The sequence below is a fragment of the Populus alba genome, chromosome 5 (assembly GCF_005239225.2).
Source record: "Populus alba chromosome 5, ASM523922v2, whole genome shotgun sequence".
Taxonomy (NCBI): domain Eukaryota; kingdom Viridiplantae; phylum Streptophyta; class Magnoliopsida; order Malpighiales; family Salicaceae; genus Populus; species Populus alba.
The window spans coordinates 13,016,678-13,039,870 of NC_133288.1; the positions used below are offsets into that span (position 1 = coordinate 13,016,678).

At 32.1% G+C, this 23,193-nt stretch overlaps 1 protein-coding gene and 1 long non-coding RNA gene across 8 annotated transcripts; one reads left to right on the forward strand and one right to left on the reverse strand.

Annotated features, from left to right (window-relative positions):
• Nucleotides 1–942: 942 nt before the first annotated feature.
• Nucleotides 943–16,342, forward strand: LOC118030193 (uncharacterized). Of its 5 annotated transcripts, none has more exons than XR_012169851.1 (3): nucleotides 943–1,214; nucleotides 1,558–14,746; nucleotides 16,071–16,342. It is a non-coding gene; the product is annotated as an uncharacterized lncRNA (long non-coding RNA). The 5 variants fall into 5 exon arrangements; XR_012169848.1 differs by lacking the exon at nucleotides 16,071–16,342 and having other exon boundaries at nucleotides 1,558–11,202; nucleotides 11,744–15,130; XR_012169849.1 differs by lacking the exon at nucleotides 16,071–16,342 and having other exon boundaries at nucleotides 1,558–10,942; nucleotides 11,744–15,130.
• Nucleotides 8,762–22,326, reverse strand: LOC118030172 (MADS-box transcription factor 23). 3 transcript variants are annotated; one of them, XM_035034180.2, is made up of 9 exons: nucleotides 22,219–22,326; nucleotides 21,841–22,043; nucleotides 11,653–11,731; nucleotides 10,421–10,482; nucleotides 9,570–9,669; nucleotides 9,440–9,481; nucleotides 9,274–9,357; nucleotides 8,996–9,150; nucleotides 8,762–8,899 (listed from the first exon to the last, which is right to left on the reverse strand). In XM_035034180.2, the coding sequence occupies exons 2-9, from the start codon at nucleotides 22,020–22,022 to the stop codon at nucleotides 8,884–8,886; spliced, it is 720 nt and encodes a 239-aa protein (XP_034890071.1). In that variant the 5' UTR covers nucleotides 22,023–22,043; nucleotides 22,219–22,326; the 3' UTR covers nucleotides 8,762–8,883. The 3 variants fall into 3 exon arrangements, with proteins under 3 accessions (XP_034890071.1, XP_034890063.1, XP_034890056.1); XM_035034172.2 differs by having other exon boundaries at nucleotides 8,788–8,902; XM_035034165.2 differs by lacking the exon at nucleotides 8,762–8,899 and having other exon boundaries at nucleotides 8,949–9,150.
• Nucleotides 22,327–23,193: the final 867 nt, after the last annotated feature.

A 23,193-nucleotide genomic window follows, 5' to 3' on the forward strand; every position in this document is an offset into this window, starting at 1 on the left:
TGTAATAAAATGTTGGATAAAATGAGCCACACGAGTCATCTAAAGATGTCAGGTCTTATTTGCTTATGAATCATTCGTATGGCCCACTTCGCTTACGTTGGTGATATTTTTTAGTGTTGTTGGATTCACCTTGTTGAAATCTTTTCAACAGTACCTGTGGTATCGTCATTAAAGTTTCGATTTATTTTTAAGATTTTTTTTTTCTCTATCTTTTCTCTTTATTGAATTTTATGTTTATCAATTTTGTAATTTGAGATAGCCATACTTATGACTCACAAATAACAAATATTATTTGTGTGCATTTTTTTAAATATTTTTTATATTATATTATTTTTTTACTATGCTAGATTCCAAAAAAAGAAAAAAAACCCTACAAAATGCATGAATTAAGGACGAACAACAATAGAACCAAAGTCATCTACTGGACACATGTTTGTGACAGAAAAATAAAAAAAATCGAAAACCTGCGATTGTACCTGGTTGCAGCGCACATGATCATAACGCGCGGTGAAGATAGAACTGGGCGCCGATTGAATAGTAAACCAATGTGCTACCCACAGTAAAAAGGCATACGTCCCCAAAACGAAGAAAAACCATTTTAGGAGAATCTGAACCTCCTCCCAGACATTTGAATTTGTTTTTCTTTCTTTCTTTCTTTAAGCAAAAAGTACACCGGATTATTTGATTACGTGTATAGACTGGGTGGGGGCATCCCTAAAGCACTTGAGTGGCCCATCTCCGCTTAGACCTCTCGTTTATTATTACTACGTTAGCCATCGCTTTTTTGTTTTTACTTAAAAAAATATTATTTTATTTTTTTAAAATTAATTTTTGAAAAAATTTATTAAAATTATCTAAAAATATAAAAAATACTAATTAATTTATATATATATAAAAAACACTTTAAAAACGGTGCCTTACCTCTGCTACTCCTTGGCTCTAAAATATTATCATATTCCAGATATTTTCATAACCCCCCCCCCCCACGTCTCCCTATCTTCTTCAACTCAAATTGTTGTCTCCTTGAATGAAGCAGATCTCTTCTAATCTACTTGAAGCTTCTAATTCTTGTTTCGCTCCGATTTTCCCACGGAGATTTGCCCTAATTTCTCCTCTGATCTCAGTTTTATCCACTTCTGATCTACACAATTCACTTGTCTCTTTCTAAACCTTTTGTCAGCTTGATATTCACGATCAAATGCTGCTTCTTCACAGTAAGTTGTCGTTTAAATGATTTAGGAACTATCAATTTTGTTCTTATTTGTGCCTTTTCAATGTTGCATGCGTTGGGGGTATGTATCGTGTCGGATCAACAAAATGCGTCGATCCTTTTGTTCGCTGAGAAACTTCAAGAGAAATAAGCAAAACCTAAATTTTTGACATCATTACATACTCATTGCAAACTCCCATTTCGTTAATTATGAGATTTTTTCGGCTGTTAAACGAAGAAGAATGGTTTTTTTTTTTTTCGTTTCGTCTGGTGTATATCCTTTTATTTTTATTTTTGTCCTTTTGTTTTTTTTGATATTTTTTTTTCTTATTTTGAAACACTTGCAGAAGATATTTAGAGTAGCAACGGAGTTGGATTGGAAGCGAGATGCTTTCGCTTTTAGGTAAGTACTCAAGTATCATGTTCTTTTTGCCTGTGTCCGTACAGCGTTTAGCAAGGTTCACTTTTGAAGTTTAAACTGTCGTGTTGCTGCTTTACTTTGATTTCAATTTTTAATATGATTGATTGAGGCATAGTATATTCCTTTGGACTTGGTTGTCAGCTTCTTACACACCGATTTTTCATTAGATCTCCACCAGTTCACCTTAATTTATGACTTTTATTGCTCTATGCTCACTATGTTTGTGAATGATTAATTTCATAAGGCAGAACTTGATTCTTTAAAATCAAGTTTGTCATGGAAACCACGTAAATACAGTCTAGACAATTTGTTCCTTTTGTTTTTTCTGTTCCTACCAAAATCTATATCATTCCCGTTTTATTTTATGAACATTTTGCTTCTTCACTGTTTAGCACTTGCTACCATAGAGCATAACCCTTCTAACTGTAGTTTTGTAAACTCTCACTTTAGTTCTTTACTGACTTTCTAATTGCATAGCCTTGTCACACGCAAATAGCTTATGCCATGCCATAATTTTAAATTTAACACGTATTAAACACGTCTCAAAGCAAATGATATGGAGATTTGTAGGAGTGGCAATAGTCTAAATCTCTTGGAAGATTATTGCATTTTTTAGTAAGTAACCAATCTTATCATTTCAACCATTCAATTACAAAACTATATATATCCTTTTTATTGCTTACCATGCTGCAATACCCTTTTTAAACACTACATCTATATACCATATAGCTATTTTACCATTTCAACCATTCAAATATTCTCCAAAAAAATAAAATAAAAAATGCATTCAACTATTATCATCACACCTTAATAACAATCCATTTACGTTAGGTACCTTAAACCAAATTATAATAGTAATATGAAGTCTTGCTTCCTTGGACCAGACCTCATGCTTCCATTTCTTTATATAAGATATAAGATGCAGTCATCTTTCCCATATATTACTACCTGTGTACAAGGCCTGTGGCCTTGGTCTTCTTGAAATCGTGAAGAGAACACAAGAGAAGGCAACCTTTTCAGCCCAGGACCTCCAAGCTTATACTGTCAGATGGTGGTCCTATGTAGTTGGATTTTTTCCACTAACCCACATCTCTCATATGCAACGCTTTTGATTGGTCCAAATAGTCTGATGGGAAGCCACATATGGAATTCTCTTTATACTTTGTTCCTCAATTTTCCATCATTCCAACGGGTCCAACGTTTGCAAGCAGAGGAATGGCTTCTGGCTAGTCTTTTCCTCCTCAAACCCCTGTTCCAAAGCAAAGGTCTAGTTTGATAATGATAAAGTGGAAAATTACATGAATTACGTGAAGCAGTAGACCACTACGAGGCTCGGCTAAAAGACATCGCTTGCATAAACTAAATTTCAATTTTCTTGTCGCAATCTTTTCTTTGAAGTGTGAAGAATGCTCTTTTGAATGATTTTGACTCTGAAAGTCATGAGCCCATTCATGAAAGCCTATGGATCAAACTTTTTAGTTGATTCTTTCTAATTTTGGTTTTACCCTTTTACAAGTTACTCTGTATGATCATTGTCCTAAGCCTGGGCAATTCGGTTACCTTGCTTCTCTTATGCGATTTCTAATAGTCATAGTTAGCCTAAGGATTAGAATAAGAGGTTTCAAAATATTGGGCTTGCTAGGCTTCTTTCTCATGTGAAGGCTTCAAATCCAACTTTTCTCGAGACCAAGTCACGAGCAACATCTTCTAACTCGTTAATTGCAATAGCCTTTATAAGATGAGTAATTGTCTCCTAGTTATAATTGAAGTTATTAGCCCCCTACTTTCAAAGTAGCTTTTAACCTAACCAGATGATGAGTCTTAGGGCCTCTACCTCTATTTAGTCTTAAGGCTTGTTTGTTTTTGTGTTTAAAAGCGTTTTTGAAAAAAAATAAAATTGTTTTATTTTTTTCTTTGCTTCAAATTAATATTTGTGTTTTCAAATCATTTTATTTTAATGTGCTGATGTCAAAAATAATTTTTTAAAAAATAAAAAAAATTATTTGGATGCATTGCAAAGCAAAAAACGTTTAGAAAAGTAACTGCTACCACACTCCCAAACATTCCCTTAGCCTGCCAATAAACTATTTTAATACCAAGTAAGATCGGATTTGTAGAATCATAATTGGTTAAAGATCTTTAAATTACCACTTGGTAGGCTATTGATAACCGAATACTTGTATGCCGTTATAGATGTAGCAACCCGCTTTCTATAATCTTAATGTAAAAGATTCACCAATCAATAATCAGATTATTTGTAAATTTTCCATTTCAATTTGATCTATGGATTGGATAAACTATTCATTGACAGAAAAAAAAGAAGAAAGATCTGAATGCCAGAACAAAGACCAATATGAAATCAAACAAAAAAAAATACAAAAGAAAAGAAAAAATAATTTCTAAACAGGGAGGTTTCCCCTACTTTTCGCCTCCCTTTTTGGTCTTAAGAATGCTGGTTTTAAGAATGAGTGATTGCCCTTCTTCGACTCTTACTACCCAACTTGAGAGTGGACAATTAATGCGTTCCATTTATTGAACAGGGTTCTGTAGTTGGTCCGCGACCCTTGGCTGCCAAACTTGTCCATTAGGTGATCTCGTAGTTCATACGGGGTGGAGACGATGTGGTTGGTCCATGGATTTTCCTTTCTTTTTTCGCATTTCGCTAAATGGTTAAAGGGGGATAGTGTATCAAGCTGTTCGCAAGGGGCCAAGGACTTATTGGTTCGAGCCAAAAAGTAATGTCACTCAATCATTATCAAACTAAATGCAATCTTTTTCTGTCTGTGAGGATTCCACTAGAGTGCCTTCTACTTCTAATTGGCCATGAACTAGGTCAGAATCATTCTCAACAAGTCCATAATAAGTGATCCTATTTTTTTCATTGAGTCTGGATAAAGACCAAAGGGCTTGAGCAATTGATTCGGTAGAACAACTTATAATACTAAAAGATTAAAATTAAAATCATCAAAAAATATTTTATTGATATTAAAAAGAAACAATGCTTAATTAATTTGTAAATCATATTTTTTTTTTTATAAAACTTTTGATTGAAAAGATATATATAGATATCCTTCTAGCTATCATTAATATTCTGAGGATCAATGTGCAGTTCAATTAATATTTTGAGGATCAATGTGTAGTTCAATGTACAGTTTTCTTGAACCGCCAAGAAAAATGATTAACAAATACATTTACATGTATAATAAAAAAGATAATCACAAAAGAATTGATAAAACAAATCAAAATACACTAATTCACTTTATCTTGATTATAAAAAAGGCATTTAATTATAGTAATTTATAAAAGGTATTTAATTATAGTAATTTTAATAAGAACTCAAAGATTTTTTATAACGTAACCTCCTTGTCATAAGTATATGTATTTTACTAATTATCACAAGTCCAAGTTATTAACCTATATATGTTAAGATTTGTTTATCATGGAGCATCTCTTTTTCTTAAGAATGAAATAAAAGATTATTTTGGAGTCCAAGGAAGATTTCAGTTCAAATTAAGTGATATAAATTTTAGAAATTTTGTAATAAATGAATGGAAAAACTGGGTAAAAAGTAATTATCAATATAAATACGATTTATCTCATATTAGATGGTCTAGGTTAATATCGCAAAAATGACAAAATAGAATGAATCAACAACATATGATTCAAAATAAAGATTCAAACAAATCGAATTTATATTAAAAAAGACCAATTAATTCATTATGAAAAACAAAATAATTTTGAAGAAGATTCATTATCTGACCAAAAAAATAATTTTCAAAAATACTATAGATATAATATTTTATTATATAAATCCATTAATTATGAAGATAAGAAAGACTCATCTATTTATGAATTACCATTCCAATTAAATAATAAGAAAGAGATTTTTTATAATTACAAAATAGATAAAAGCAAATTATTTGATGTGTTGGGAGGTATGCTTGTCAATAAACATCTAGCACAAGATGATATTATCGATAAGAAAAAAAGCTCGCATAGAAAATATATGGATTGGAGAATTCTCCATTTTGGTCTTGGAAAGAAAGTTGATATTGAATCTTGAATCGATACCAGAACCAAACAAAAAAAAAAAACCTTTTTGATTGGATGAGAATGAATGAAGAAATGATAGATCATCCCACATCAAATATAGAATTTTGGTTCTTTCCAAAATTTGTGATACTTTGCAACACATATAAGATAAAATCATGGGTGATACCAATCAAATTACTTTTTTAATTTTTTTTTTTAGTGTAACTAAAAATGTTAGTAAAAGACCCATCTATTTATGAATTAGGAAAATATGACTTAAATGTTCTTATCAAACAATCATTTGGGACAAACAACAATACTGAGGACAATCTTTTTGGAATAGGAGTATAATTTTCATATTTATCTTACATTTAGTTATAGGTACCTTACAAATGGACTTTAATTAGGGCTATTGCAAAACAATTCATGAATTAAATGTTTTGATCGGACAATCATTTTATGACAAACAAAAATGAAAAGTAGCACAATCTCCTTGGGATGGAGAGAGTATAATTTTCATTTATATGAACTTGCATTTAGTTTTTATTTATGCATTTCATCATGTTATACATTATAATATGAGATATATAAAAAGATAATTTTTATAAGATTTTTAAATTGAAATAAATGTTTATTAAAATTTATATTAAATGAATATCATATTTCAACTACAAAATAGTAATGTCAATTTTTTAATAATTAATTTAGTTATTAAAAACCTTGTATTAATTTTATGCCCTTTATGTTCATTTTAATTCAAATAGCACAACAATAAATTTATTCACAACATGAGATCACAATTTATTATCAATGATGTTTAATTGCCTTGTTTCAAAGCACAACACAACACAATTAACCATAATGCACCTTAGTGTTTTTATTTTATGAAGTAAATTGAATTCTTGAGTGTTTGTTTCAAAGGTCAAATAACTACCATGTGTATATGCTTTGAATTTTTATGAAATATATTGGGGTCCAACATGGTATGAATGCCAAGCATGGATACGAGCTCCCAATTTTGAAAAACATATGCTAATAGAGGGGACACTATTCTTATGCACCAATTATTTTTGTTTCTGTATTGAGAAATTCTTAATTTATGTGAAAGAGAAAAATACTTGTACATACATAATCATGCATTTATGAAATGATAGATTTACTCATTTGCTTCTTTATTGCATTTAACAGTCATAACCTTATATGAAATATCACGAAATGTTAATTATATATTTCTTTTGACATAGTTTTGTTTTCTTACTGTTATTTACACTGCACCTTCTCTCTTATTCTCCTTCTAGCATCAAACTCTTATATTCTTCTTCTTGTTCTTCTCATTAGTCTTTTATAGTTTCCATGACAAAAATTTTCTTTTTACATCATCAATTTATCATCCAATGTATATGGGACACAATGGATTTTTTTGTTTTATTTTTTATAAATTTTGTAATTTTTTCTTCTTCTTGTTGAAAACTTACCAAGTTCTTACATAAAAAAAATATAATTTTGATATAGTAAATTGCGAGAAGTTGTATGACCATGCCAAAAATTTTCTTGCTCCACCAGATAATCCCTGACTTCGTTTCAAAAAGTGATTCAACTTTTGTTCAACTCTTCCTTAGAAATTTTCCCTATAGGAATTAGCTCAATTTTCTGGCCAAATGTAACTTTAACGAGCTTTATGTCTCTGTTTCATTTCCCCTTTTTACTGTTTAGAGATGAATTATGTGTAAACCTTCCAAATAACTATTTTCAGACTATTATTTGTTAGTTGGATGGAAAATATTGGAGAACATCAACAGACGTTTTGAAAATGAACCACTGAAATATTTTCAAATGAAGAATATTCATAAAAAAAAAATGATCCTTTAGAATTGGAGGTCTAGAAATCAAGAGTTTACATTCTTATTCTTATATGCATTTTTGTCCTAGATGAGAACAAACCTGAATCTGTAATACCTGTTTGTAGGGGACTTAACAACCACCACTAACCTGTTTCTGAAATCTTATTTTCCAAATTATTCCAAAACTTTGATGTTCTACTCAGTTGTGCGTCATTTGGAAGGGAAACCTATTTTCTGTGCTGCTAAACTTTCTTACAAAACTGAACTGACAGCATCAGAATCCAACCTTGAACAGGAGATGATATTTGCCAGGCCCCAGCTGCTCTTTCATAATTGAAATCCAAGTTATCATCTGGAACTTGATGTTTTATTGATGAAAGAATTCTTCTCCTTTCACTTCAGCCATATGAATTTTGTATGACCAAAAGTTATATAATTGAGGTGCATCTTCTATCACATCTGAGGGCTTTTGCATTTTGGAACCACTCTGAATTTTCTGTCATTCAAATTTTGCATCAGAAGTGTAGTTGGTATCATACAGAAAAGGTTTTCTTTAGGAATAACAAGCAGCACATATTTTTTCCACATTCCACGTGGCATGATTTAGTTTTGCTAGTAATGGTTCATAGAAACTTCCTAGGTTTTATCTAGTCTACTTGCAATAACACTGCTTCTAACATTAAAAACACATTATCGAGCCCCTGCACCCTCTCCTTCCTGTAACGAAGTGGTTGTTGACATGTTTTTTTAATCTTCTCCTCTGTAACTTTGACCAACAAAGGGTATTTTTGTCTTTGAGTGCCTTGTGCTGTTCTGTCTGGAAACTTTTTAGTTTATAGAAAGTGAGTTGTTCTATGATTGTAATTGTTCCTATGAAATGAACAAGGTAGACTATTATGCCACTGAAGTCTATGATTTTCTTAAATTTAAACTTGGTTGAAATCAAAGTTAGCATGCAGTATATGTCCCCACAAATTTCTGAAGTATCTTGTTAAATTTGCTTCCCTGTAAGCAAATTACTATTTTCCTGAAGTACCTACCTGGTGATATCAGTATGTTGTGAGTCCCATCAAATGACATCCTAAATAAAAATGCTTATGGTAGTATGCATGGCTTCTAATTCTGCCCACCCATTTTTGAAGATTGAAGTCATTTTAAAAATTTTGTTGAAAACGCAGTGCAACGTCACTTCTCTTTATTACAGTTATCTCATTTTTTACACAAGTGCAGAAGTTTTTTCCATTGGTCATGTCTAACCAAAGTATGCTCTTAATGGTTATTGGCTCGCATATCACTGTGCAATAATAGAAGCATGGTCTTGTAATTCATGGGCCATTAAATACCCATTCCTGGTGACGATGGATCACGCAACTTCTTCGCTAATGCAGTTGTAGTCTGCTGCAGTTTTAGGGGACAAAAGTTTGGCATCAAAGACTGATAAAGTAATTGATAGCTCACAATTAAGTACTTGTTGTATGGACGAAATTATACCCCAACTTTGTAGCTCTTGTTGGTATATCATAGTTTTGTTGCTGTGGCTGGCTAAGCTGGAGATGGACAGGTACATGTGATTCCTCTCCCATGCCCAGACCATTTGTGAGAAGGGAATTCCTGTTTGCTCCATTTACTTCTCTGGTTCCATAAACCTGGGATGTGAAAATATGCTGATGAGGGTGGAATAAAACACCTCACAATTTCATTCAGGACTAAGGTTTTGATGGTTTGAATAGATATTTTGCAAATAAGTTTCTGCATGCTCAAACTTCTACCTTCTTATACAATTCTTGATTTTCATGACAAATTAGGTTCGCCTTCTTATAGAGTTCCATATTTTCTTGGTGAATGAGGTTTCCCTGCAACAGATACATCAAGTTCAGCTACTTGAATTAAAAAACTTATGTAAAGGAAGCTAGTAGCTTTTGTCTACAGGCCTACCTTTCTATTTAGTTCTAGTATTTCATCCATTAAAATTTGGTCCTGATGAAATCAATATCAGTATCAGTGAGATGAATGTGCTCCACATCTTGGAAATTTACTGCACACTGGGGTTTTAGGAATTTCAAACCTTTTTCATGCGAACACCCTGGAGACTCATTTCCAATTGGTTCTCCAAATTCTGCAAATCCTTTATGCTTAAGCCAGAAAGTTCTTCACCCATCATTTGCCTGCTATCATCATATGGAAATGTAAACTTTGCTAGCTAGGCATATAGTGAAAAGCAATAATTCATTTCATCCTTTTACAGCATTCAGTTTCTGAAGGATTTTTCAATAGCATTAAGCTGTCACGGATGCTTCCTTCTATGTTCAGATGCAAATCTTTTCCTCTCATGGTCATTTTTCTTGTTTAGTTCTACTATGAGAAAACAGTTGGTCCTCTCTTCACTTCTGCGGGTCTATTCACGTTTCCTTAGTTTTCTATTGTTTGTACATAAAATAAATATTGTAGTTGTTTAGTTAATCTTCGAAAGACATTATGGAAATTACTCATTCTAGTTTTAGAAGTTGTAGATAGTTTATTGAAATTGTTTAATTGGCTTATAAGTCAGTGGTTTAACACTGATAAAATTTCTGGGGGTCCTAAACAAGACCAGCACTACTTGAATATGATTAGGAGAGGATGTGTGGCTGATGCCTTCTTGTGCCCCCATTTACTCCTGATGCACAATGTTGACATTCTTTTCAGGTGACTGAGATGAACTTTTTCAGTGTGGCACAAGTGAATCTTTTGTGTGTCAAAATTGTTAATGATCGTGTGGACACTAGTGATACCTGCAAGCATCGGACCTTAAATAATAGCATGCTCCATCAGAAGTTTCAGTTTTTCATATTTAGTCTGTCACAATTATTCTGATGTCACTCTTTATGTTCATATATCTCATATAAAACAACATTGGTCAAAGGGAATGGATCATACCGATGATTTTCTTGCAAGTTTTGCAGTTGCTGTCTCAACGTTGCCGTCTCCCTTTGCCAGAACTAGCAAATATAATGCACAATTTAGTGGAATTGCTAACTTTTGTGGTCAACATGCATAAACCAAAATGAAGAGTAATTGACTTCTGTTGTTATGAGAACACATCTGAAGAGAAATAGATAAAAAAAACATATTTCTTTTTCAAGGCTGAGAAGCCACTCTCTGATCTCCATGTAATGGTTATGATTTATCACACCATGTTTTTTTCTTTTCAGTGTCTGATGACCATCCCGTCTCTGATATTCATGTAGCTCTCCCCCAATATTTCTCTATAAAACTAGGAAGTGTTTTTTTTGTTTACTATCTTCACGCAAATGTGCTTCAAGATGACATCTACTGTTCTTGCTACTGATAAAATGTCTTGTGAGTTCTATCTTCACGCAAAGGGTCCCAATCCCAGATAAAGGACAGAAATGGTCCCAATCCTGGATCAAGGACAGTTGCAGTTAGCAAAGGTCCAGTGTAAGAGCTACACCTTATAACTTGAATCAATCAATAAGGCTTGGCTGTGTTGAGTTCATATGCTTTATGATAATTTTTGACATAATACATATTTATTTATTCAGGTGGTTATACTTATTTAATCAGTTGTTTCAAGCTTTGCCTAAGCCTGAATACATGAATGTTGTCATATATGTGTTTTTATCCTGCTAATTTATAACAGATTATACAAGGCTGATTTCCTGTCAATAGTTTGAAGTTTAATGAAGTACTCTTCATTGGTATGAACTGAACTTCAATATTAGTTGATTTTGCTGCACAATTTTGGCATTTCATTTTCCTGTCATAATGCTATGTTTGTAAGTATATAGCTCGCACAATAGGTGCAGACTTTTAGCTGAAATACAAAATTGTTAAATACAGTATCTTTTATTGTAAACAAAAAAGAAAAGAAAAGAGCTGTATTTGTTGCTCCTGTTGGTAATAGCATTGTTTAAAGTAGCAAAAGCAAAGTTCAACATGATGATTGTATTTGAAGCTATCTTTGATGAAAATGCAATGTTGAAAAACTAGAGATGTGTAAGCTGTTTCTCTGAAGTAAAAGTAGTCAATCAAAATCTACATATTCTTTTTAATGCATACCCAAATTTTATGTATAAATGTGGCAAAAATAAGGCAAATCAAATTTTGCTAGAAGTCATAAAATCTAAATTCACTGGGTACTGAAATACCTTGAGTTCTGAGGCTGGGTTGCCCATTTGATGATGCACCTCTTTTGATTTGTTGTATCGTTCCATGATTGATTTCATGCTGCAACAGCAGATTTATATTGCATCAGAGATGGGTGCCGTGTTCTATGTGAATACTTTCTGATAACATCTAAGAACAAAATTTATGGAATCCCTGCAAGGATAATTTCTTGACGAAGCAGAATGGACACATTTAAACTATATCATTCATGTGTGGAAGAAGTCATTTGAGTTGTCCTGGCTATAGGAGTTTAAGCTGCCAGTGGAATATCCATAAAGAAAATCTAGTCTGCAAGTGGAGCACCATCTCAAGATAAGTTTCCAATCCTTGTTTTATTTGATGCAGGGTTTGATGTTGATAGATCTCATGTCAGTTTTAACCATTCATTCTTTTATGGGGTGGAAAAGGGAAGCTCACTTCCAATTGTACTCTCTTCCCTCTTCATTATTTTTTCTCTGTTTGACACTGTCAAGAATTGTGTACCGATGAAATGTGTATAGCAAACTACTTGCAATCATTTGTTGTATGATTGTGCAGAAAGCAGACTTGCTATGTTTGGAAAATTTATAATATTTTTTTTTGGTTCTTACCTGGTATCCTCACACCCTTTTAAAGGGTGAGACTAGTCCTGTTTGGGATTCGTGGCTGCCCCTCCTAATAATTGCGCTTTCTGGGATCGAACTTGTGTTCTCATCCTTGCAGGGATATAGCAGTGCCTTAACCGTTAGACAAACACTTCATTGGTGGAAAATTTATAATATATAATATGAATTCTAATATTTTGCATTTTAATTAGTTGAAAATCCATAATTTTATGGTCTTGTCTTCAGTACTTAGAAAAGCTGCGGCCGCATCTTTAGGAGTTTAAATTATGTGGATTGTTGGTTCAATAAAATTTATAAGGCCTATGTGTGAGATTTAGGGCTAGACCAAGGCAATTCTAAGGAGAGATGAAAGAAGGAAATATCTGTTGGAAAATATCAAGTAACTGACATCTGAAAATGCGCAACTATGATGTTCTTACACTCATTAACAGTAGATAGATTTCCAAGTTTTCAACTTCTTGAATTGTCGACTATCTCTATTCACAGGAAGAAGGGATACCTTCCACACTACTTAATAATGAACAGCTTTTACTCCTCTGTGCGGATGCATAAGGCTGTGGATTTTGCTGCTTCCATAGTAAAATAGCAATATTTGAATACTGCTAAAGGTTATTCGTGAGCTTTATCCAAATTAGTAAAATGCTTTGTTCTTAAATGCTGCATATCTGGAGCTTCATTTAGAGTACTTATCCCTTCCTGACAATTTTGTAGCCTTATGTTGTGAAAACGAAATTATCTGAGTTCTGTATATTGCTTCCTCTTGACATTTCTTCATTAGGGTGATTGAGATCTTACAAAAACCTTCTGGTCAACCTCTCTAATACACTTTCCAGCAATCTGAAGTTTTCGGTGTTGATAAACCACTCTATATGAGACTGACATGATTTTCTACCTAGTCTTAACAGTTTCAAGTAGAGCAAATACATGGATTACAGCCACCCGCCCACCCCCAAAACCAAGATGAACGAAGTAATCTGTAATCTCATCTTGTTTGTTAGATCCTACTGATACATGGTGCAACTAAAGCATGTCATCTCGGATCTGTAATAGTCCTTCAATTAAGTCCAAGACCTAACCAAGAGTGGATGAAGAGACAGGAAGGAAACTTGAGGTTGGATAAATAAACAGAATTAAATTAGACTGGATTAGAGGATGAGATTACTTAAGAAAGAAGTGAAATAACCTCCGAGGGAAAGATGACCAAATCACAGCAAGCTCTTGTCGATATCCTAGTTGGTGATGCTGTGTTAATATTATTTACTATAGGAGAATGAGCAGCTGTCTACTATATATTTTCAGTATCTAAACCTGATATTTGACTTATGCTATCTGAAACTTCTGACAAACGCATTGAATATGTTACATTAGCCCTACTTGTTTGTTTGTTAGCAAAAAGTATGCTTGTAATGCATTCGAGTTTTCTATTGATATTAGTGAAAGGAACTTAAACCCCAGTTTGATGCTTTGTTTTCCCTTGTCTGTATTGCATTTTAATTGGAAATTTTCTTTTTGCACACAGTATGTAGCAAACTGCATTTTATTATCAGGTGAAATAAAAAAGAGATGGCTGGGCAAATCTCTAATAAATTATGCATTGATTTTACAGTTGTAACAGTTTTACCATGCATTATGTATGAACTTTCACTTGAGTAAACAAAGGGCCTAATAGCATCTGGGGTACAACGTAGTTTTCACAAAACCTTGAATGCTCAAGTTGTTTTTCATGCCCTATAACGTGCTGTTACATCTTCCAGTTTTCTTAGTGACAGGAACATGTAGAGAAGCCAATCATGAGAAATGGTGTGATCTCATGCATAGGTGCGTGTATTCTTTAATTCTTTTTTTGCTTTCTTTTCCTGTCAAATGTTATTGGCAGGTTGTGACTGCATCTGATCATGGTTTTTGGGTGAGTACGATGTTTTTTGGTCCCATCCTACAGATGAGTTACACAGTAGTATTTATGTTTTTTCCTAGCTCTAGATTTGCAGTTTATTCCTAGCTCATACCCAAAATGAGTCATTTCTAGTTCATCAAATGGTTTTGGGAAACCAATTGCCTCTTTTCCTTTTGTTTCTGTCCAATAAGTTTGAGAATCTTGACCAAGAAAACTCGCTAAAACAATGTCTTTATTTGTACCAAAGATGTTTTGCGTTCTGGTAATTTTGACTTGAGCAACAGTGTTATAGAGTCGTTAAGTTTTATCTGGGGTCGTTTGCATATAAAACTGTGTTCTACAGCTTGAATTTTACAACATTACTTGAGTTGATAGGTCCTCAAAGTTTAGAATTTGCAAGCTTTTCAATGGCCATGCTTGTTGTGTTTTCCATTTTTCCTTCTTTCCCTCAACGATTATGGTGGTATGGTGCATATTTTCAAAGCACTAACTATGAACTTTTTTTTTTTTTTTTTTTTCCTTGTTGGTTGGAAGCAAGTTGAAGGAGTCAAGGGTTGTGATCAAGTACTTCCTTGAGTTAAGTCGATTTCATGACTGTGCAGGTTTAAAGTTAACTAATAAGTGGAAGACCATGCTTTTAAGTAATAGTTCATAATGGAATGTTTTCAGATTTTCTCCATTTCCAAAGAGTTTGAGAATGTTTTTCTCAAGAGGAACTAAATTTGCAAAACTAGAACAAAGACAAGGAAATTGCGTCGATACTATACCACTCATTATCAAAGACTCCTAAATTATTATGATATTAGTATAAAAGTTGAATTATGTGACCTTTATTGTTTTTTAATGGAACTCTTTACTGGGTTGGTCAAGGCTTTGCACTGGACCCCAACAATGATGAATTATATGATACAACTTTGATATTTCTTCAAATTGAATATGTATTGAAAATGTAGAATATTATGTGCATGTATCTATGAGTTTTCTTCTATCATAGTAATTTATTTTTAATCTTAATTCATTTCAATTGATGGATAAGCATGTTTTGATTGAACAAATATCAATTGATGTAGTGTTTTGATAAGATCACCGTATAAATATTTGAACATGATAAAATATTTTTTATTTGCAAATAAATGAACAATCAAAATCAAACCACCCTGGGAATGATATGGTTGAAAGAAGTCCAAGAACTTGTAGAAAAATACAAGGGTATATAATTTAGGATTTGCAATAAGTAAAATTGATTATAAAATAAATCAAACTGTGATGAATTAAATAAATTTTACATGAGGTATTAGGAGATGAAAAACTCGAGATTTGGAGATTTGACAAACCAATATCGACATTTATAATGAATATTTGCGATAAGAAAAAAACATGGAAAAAGATTATCAAAATTGAGAACTGAAATTGATGTTGGCTCGAATTAGTTCAAAGCATTTCTAGGAAGGAGAGGTTGCTTCTGGAGTTTATAAACTACTGTCTTTTTGACTCCTAGTTAACATGAGATATTGAGAGTCTAGCACACAACATGTGTTTTCACGAAAGATGAATGGAATGGATTATGTTGACTTGAAACTTTTACACAACTGATGTCAGTTTTTTTTAGTTTAGAAATTTTTTTTTTCTATTAAAATGAAATTATTTTTAATTTTATATTTAGTAATATTAAGGTTTTCTAGTTTTTTAATATAAAAAGGTTGTGATAGATTTTTGATAAATAAAAATTATATATTTTGAATGTCTCGTAGTGTTCTTGATTTTTGTGAGTTTTGACTTGCAATAAGCTTTGTTAGTCCAAGAAGGTTTTAGTTTGTAACAAATTTTATTATTCTTCATTCTCGACTCTATTGGTTAGTATTAGAGTTATTTATAATGATTTTACTTTTGTTCTGTGCAGTTTAATTATCATGGTTAGAGTTTGCATAAAAGGACGTGTTCATGGTGGAGATGGATGATTTCAGACTAAGAAGGATTTCTTTGAAAAATATTATGCTGGATGTTTTTTTTGGTGTAGGATGAATTTTGGTAGGGGAGTTTTTGCTCTAAAAACAGTTTAAATTTAATAATAAGTTCTTTCCAAACAAAAAAAATGATGTAAGAGCTTATTCTAATATAGGATGTTGTAATCATTACAGTTATTTATGTATCTATCAGAATAAAATTCTAATATAGGATGTTGTAATCATTACAGTTATTGCAGTTTTCTACTGCCTCTATATAAATAGAAAGGTTGGCTAAGGCACAACCCAACATATTTCATTATTCTCAACAATAGGATTCTAATAGAGCTTAAGAAAATAAATATTTTATTTATTTATTTTTATTTCTTCTTGTTTAGTTTATGAATTGTATTTTATTTAAAAAAAATAAATTTTCAGTTTTTATTTCTTTATTCAATGTTATTAGACTTTTCTGATTTTTCTAACACAATATTATTAGAATTTTTTTTTATTTTTTTGATATAAAATTTTATAATAGCCTTCTGATAGCCATACCCATAATTTGGAAGAGATTTTCTGAAAAGTTTTGAGTTCTGATTTTGGCCACTCTTCATCATTTTTCTTTGGCTGAGTGACATGTATTTTCACCGTGCTTGTTTTTTCAATTATAAAACATGGTTAAGCAATCCTATTCACATTGAGCCTAACACCTAAGTAGTTTGGCCAATAGTAGGCCAATAAATATTGAATCGTGATTGGTGATATGAGTGGGGTTTTCAAATAATACAAATAATCTTTGATTTTAAAAAAAAAAGATTTGGAAAGCATATGGAATAATTAGTGAATTATAATTTTATTGTATGACATTAGTCTTTACAGCCTTAATATTTTTTGCTGGTTGGTTTTATTATCATAAAATTGCTTCAAAATTAGTTTGGAACGGGCTTGAATGAATAAAATTACATATTTTAGGTGTCTTATAATATATATTTTTTGTATTATTATTATTATTATTATTATATTTTAAGAGTTTTGAATTATAATAAATTTTGTTATCTTTCTTTCCCAACCAGGGACGGAGGCAGGAGGTTGCAAAAATTATTTTTTTCCCCTACCTCCCCCTTGAGTAATTATAAATTTTAACCCTAAAATTAGTAAGTTTTAACTTTTGCCCCCTTTAAATTTTTGTTTCTAATTTGGCTTTTTCAAATTTAATGTCGTGCCCCTGCACGTCAAGAACTAGGTTTCTACAGAGGAGTTTTTTTGCATTGAACCTGAACATTTTTATCCAGACGCTTGTTGGATTTTATGTACAAAAAGTGTCTCCCTTCAAGAGATGTTGCCTCTACCTTGTTGGGGTCCTACCTAACTCTTGGCCTAGAATTAAGCTCGGTGACTTTTATCAACAAAATATTTCTCTCAGGTAGAGAGGTTGTGCCTGGAGTTTATAGGCTACTCAATTTGACTCTTACATAATGTATCTGTATCATACTACATAGGGTCTTTTGCTTCTAGGCTTTGTGGGTTCTGTCTCCCCTCCGAAAAGGTGTCGTTCCACCTTAGGTCCTAGCTAGCTCTTGGCCTACTGGCTTAGTGGGTTTTGACCTTAAGTAGATGTTTTTTTTTTTTTTTAATTGTTATTTTTGAAGAAGGGGAAATACGCATGTTGAGAAGACATGAACAAGGGGATTAATAAGTAGCACTAGTACGTACGTAGCTTGGGATTAGCAAATCGCAACACGCTATCGTCCTCCTCGCTCAACCAAAAAATGGTTTCTAAGGTGGAAAAGAAAAAGAAAAGTAGCCAGGTATGTGTGTGTGTATATATATATATATATATACACATTGGATCCAAAAGAGATTTGAAGCATATGCTAATCATTGATAGCTCAGATATAGTGCAATATTTGCAATTTCACAATCTAATGCACGTAGCTGAACAAATTAAGATCCATTAATTAATATTATAACCTAATCTCTCTGTTTGTGGCCCACCAGCGTAACGATTAATTATTCTTCACATGATCAATAGCATCTGAATTTTGATATTGTGCTGCATTCAAGGAAAATCATCGGCTAATTAGATGGCATGCTGCAATACATTCATGATTCTCCACTATTGATTTCTAAAGAACTGCTCATCGTTGACAGAATTCAACAGATGAAAGGAAGAAGGAAATTAGAGTTCGTCATTAAAATGACTGTATATTAGGGATTTTTGAGATTCCAAGTTGGAACTCACTCAGGATCTCCCTTACGTTGGTGTCGTAATTACCATCAGAATATGTTTTGATTGCATTTATATATATCTTGCCAATTTTATTAAATCTATGGATGCATGCATGCAGATGCCTGTCTTCGTATCCTAATCTCTCTCTCTCTCTCAACAGTTTTATTATTACATCCTTAATTTATGATTTAGGTTTAAATGCATCATTTCACCATCATGCCAAACCTTGATCCAGTTTTATCTTTAATTTAAAGTTTTTTAATACAGGATTAAAATCAAGAGTTGATTAACATGTAAGACTAGCTAGTTAGACAAGCTAATTAACACACACACACATATTTTCATACAAGCCTGTTCTTTGTGTTTACTTTAAAGTGATCGATTATCAAGGCAATGTGTATGAAAGATTGGAAGGTACATTGTAGTTTGATGATGCAATGAAGTTGGTTGTATATTTTAATTCTGTTATAAAATACATATATCCATGCAAAGTACTTGATATTGCATTGCGTGTGATTCTTTTAAATCCATGTAATTAATAACTTGCAAGTTAGAGCATATGCTAACTTATCATCACTCTTTTATTTTCCTAGCTAGAGTACAAGAAGAGCATATAAACAATTTGTCAATTTATCCATATGTACGTATTTCAACTATTCCTTAATCACATCTTAATTTGTTTTAAGAAAATCAGTTATAATTTTAGTTTAATCATTATTTTAATTACTCTTTAATTAAAAAAAGAAAGAAGAAGGTTAATTAAGAGTTTTACATTGTTATAGGTTAAAAACAATGTAAAACACTAAAAAGTATTGCATTTCAAATTTACAATTAAAAGGTTTATGCAAAAAATAACGTACAAAAATATTATTAGTTTTAGATTATTTATACATTAAAGAGTATATGATTTAAAATGACCGGAAACATAAAGATATATAAGTGAATTTGTCCTCTTAATTAGAAAGCCATGAACTATAATACATAGAGTTACTAAACTTTTCGAAAACATCATATAACTTAGAAGTTGGACTGCATATATAGATAGTATTTAAGATTTTGATAACATTTATTTTTTAAAATATTTTTCATTCAAAAATATATTAAACTATTATTTTTTTATTTTTAGCTCAAAAAAACTATCAAAAAGTGAAAATCCACTAAAAACTTCCTCGTCAAAGAAAAGGTTAAAAGCTCACTGCTAGTTAAAAGAAAAGTAGATGAAAGAATAAATAAAGAAGAAGGGATGTTTTTTTTTTTTTTTTTTTGATAACAACGTATTAAAACTATTCAAACTCATAAAAAAGTATTTAATTTGAATAATTTTTTTAAAAAAATTATATTTGATGGTAAAAACACAAGCACTTAAACTCCAGTCCTTGGTAATTAAAGAAGGAGAAAGGAGGGAAGGTTCATGCATGCCCCATACCAGTCGGAGACTGCAACTAAGTTTTACGCTAGATTATTAGGAATCTATAGCGTTTGTGTGTATAAAGAATTCCTTTTATATATTCTCAATTAGTTAGATATTACAAGAAATACCACCTGACGGCGTTCCTTAGCTAGCTACTCAAATCTTTGAGGCAGCGTACCTTTCTTACCATTACTAATTAATTAGATCTCTAGCTACATTGTATTAATTCTGGTACTGCGGCTGGGAAATCTTTATAGAAATGTGTGTGAAACTGTTTGAATTCATTAAGAGTTTAATTAAACCGTGTATCCATTTATAATTATTATTTATATATCATCAACGTCTCAATTTAATCACTCTAATTAATAATTATTTGGGATATTTCATATTCCATATATATGCCCCTTATTAACTCAAGGCACGCGAATCTCTTTCACTTACAACACTAGCTTCTCCTTTAATTAATGTGTGTTTATTAAGAGTTTAAACTCGTTTAAAGGGTGGCAAACCATGCATACATACAGCTTCAATTCGGCCTAGCTAGTTGTTTCCTTACTCGACCTAGGGAAAGGACAATCTATTTAATTTCTCAAATTAATGGGAGATCATCAGCTAACCATCCATGCAAATTAGTCACCATTTATTCCAGCTAAATTGTCAACTCGATCTGCTAGAACTATATATATATATGCATCATCGATCGAAAGCTAACCTCTCTACATAGCAGCATTTCATTCGAGACCACATCACTTGTATATCCAGATTATTACAGTTACGTGAATCCTAAATGAACCAGTGTAATACATATGGTGTTCTTAATTCTGCTTTTATTCTGTAAGACAGAATCTTCTAATCATTTGGATCACAAGTCCAATATCTGATCTAACGTTATTTCATAACTACTTCTAAACCATGATGAGTGTTGGTTCTCTAAGAAGACTGACTAGCTAATAAGTATGTAGTCCAACCAAACTCTAAAACATACATAAACCTAATCCAAATCTCTCCAAGGTTTACGCTTAGTGCCCACTTGTAATAATCAGCCCCAATTATTAATTTGTCTCCTCAACGAGGGAGCTAACTTAATTCAAGTCTATTATATATCTATATATATGCTCTTTTCACTATGAGAAAAGCTTAATTAGACTGGTATTAATTTGCTCGATCAACAAATGGAGAATGTATGGTTAGTTGGAAAATGTAGGAGTCGCTAGTTTAACTAATTAATTGTTAATATCGAAAAAACTGATGTGATTGCTAGGAAACCAATTTAGGGCTATAGATTCTTACTACATTTCTGAGCGAAGAAAGTTTTCTGCTTGATATATTTATATATCATCATGCACCTCCATGAATAGAACTTGTGAAAACTTAGCAAATCCCCAGAAGAAAAACCTAAAATTAAGAAGACGCAGATTCCTCATAATTATTAAGAACTCGGATTTGAACTTAAGATCGAGCGTCCTAAAAATGCAACAACACGGTAAGTTTTTGTTTTTTTGCCACGGGAAGAGTTGTATTGATCTGTCACCAGGGAAAATACAGCAATTAATGCCGACTCTAAAACTCTTGATACGAAGGTGATCGTTAATTATAATCTTGGATGAAACTTCCAACTAAAAACATTTCCAAATTTCTAGTGCTAGCTGCTGTGTGGTGCTCTATTTAAGCAACATTAACATCTCTTCTGCTCGAACACTTACATTTCTAAACTCTCCTAATTGAAAATAGGAAAAAAAAAAAAAAAAAAAAAAAAACTTCAAGAGAAAACAAAATAGGCCCTTTTATTGCACACATCACAATTTGCACGATGATAGTTACCAACAAAACTTTTGGATCAATACGTCAATCAACTTCATAAAATCACAACCATAAGAAGCTAGCTTGATCAAGCACAAAAATCAAAGGTGCAGATGATGATAATAGCATTGCATTATAGCGAAAAAAAATAAAAACAACATTAATATACGTAGTATAAGATCATGATGTAAATAATATTGAAGAGATGATGATGATGATATTGATAAAAGTGGAAGAGGAAATTAACTACAAGAATATATCAAAGAGATCTTAATTAAAAATTGACCTGGTGCTAGAGAAATCATAGAGCTTGCCGGTGCTAGAGAAGATCATGACTCCAACTTCTGCGTCGCAAAGGATCGCCAGCTCCTTGGCTTTCTTCAACAACCCACTCCTCCTCTTTGAGAAGGTCACTTGCCTGCTTGTCGAATTATCAATCCTTCTTATCTCTATCTTCCCCCTCCCCATTTTTTTCTCTTCCAAAGAATCCTAACAGTAGGGTCATAAGACAATAATCAACAACAAAAAAACAAGGAAGAGATGGTGATCCATCATATTTTTGTTATGTGTGTTTTGATAGAAAAAAGAAGAGAAAATTAATTAAGAAAAAAAAAAGCTTTGAAGAAAGGAAAAGAGAGGGAGAGAGAAAGAGAAAAAAGCTTACTTGAAGAAGAGAGGGTGTTAATGGAGACAAAGTGAGGTTTCAGAGACGTCGTTCTTGGCCGAGGAGGGTACATCATCTAAGAAGCTATATAAGGAAAGTGTATTTTAGGAAGTTCACATTCTTAGAACCTCAAAAAACCACTGGTCTTGTGTATAAAACAGCTAGTGGTTTTTTCTTTTTTTGGGTCACGTGGTCCGGTTACAAGCTGAGAGACTTTTAAAAAATAAATAGAGCCGTCTAACGTATAGATCGTTGACGCGTGTGGTATACGGATACGTAGACCGTAGTTCCTATTTCGGGAATTTTATTTTATAATTGTTTTTTTATTTTGAGAGAGAGAAGAAGAAATATATAAATAAAATAAACGTCCTGGGGAAGTGGAAACCTGTCCTTTATTTTTATGGAATGGCCATTGTGTCCCCCAATGTCCCAAAGTGGCTTTTTTAAGGTTTCGGAGTGGGTGCTAAAGTAACAGAAGGCTGTCATTGTCCGTAAGAAGGACCAGCTCACTCCCAATCAAATTTTGACTAATCATGTTTTGCGTGGGGAATAAAAAAAAATAATAGTCTCCAATTATGCTCTTAATTAAATTGGTGAATAATGCACCCACTTGCAATAAACAAATGTATGTGATCTTTATCTTTATACAAATGGTAATATCTCCATTAAAAATATTAAGAATCTATCATTAAAGAAGGACTAAAAATTCACAAATGTTCATGTAAACATTCGTTATCAAATTTTATTTATCATATTAATTATATGCCTTAAGATTTAAGATCACAAAACTTATATAGTTATTATTTCGTTTAATAGATGTGAAGTTTTAAACTCTTTTAGTTTTTCATTGTTTGTATAGGTTTGAGATATCGGTAATGTTTTTTATGAGTATAATTGTTTTTATTAAAAAAAATAGATGTAAATTTATAATATATCAAATTGATTTGGTTGAAACCTGATCTGACTAAAAAACAA

What these genes read in the sequence shown, in the direction of transcription:
- LOC118030172 (XM_035034165.2), bottom strand. Translation starts at nt 22,022, where the DNA reads ATGGGGAGGGGGAAGATAGAGATAAGAAGGATTGATAATTCGACAAGC. An exon ending in TATGATTTCTCTAGCACCAG is followed by an intron (nt 11,732 to 21,840) that starts GTCAATTTTTAA and finishes CTGCTGTTGCAG; the next exon opens with CATGAAATCAATCATGGAAC. An exon ending in TACTAGAACTAAATAGAAAG is followed by an intron (nt 9,358 to 9,439) that starts GTAGGCCTGTAG and finishes TATCTGTTGCAG; the next exon opens with GGAAACCTCATTCACCAAGA.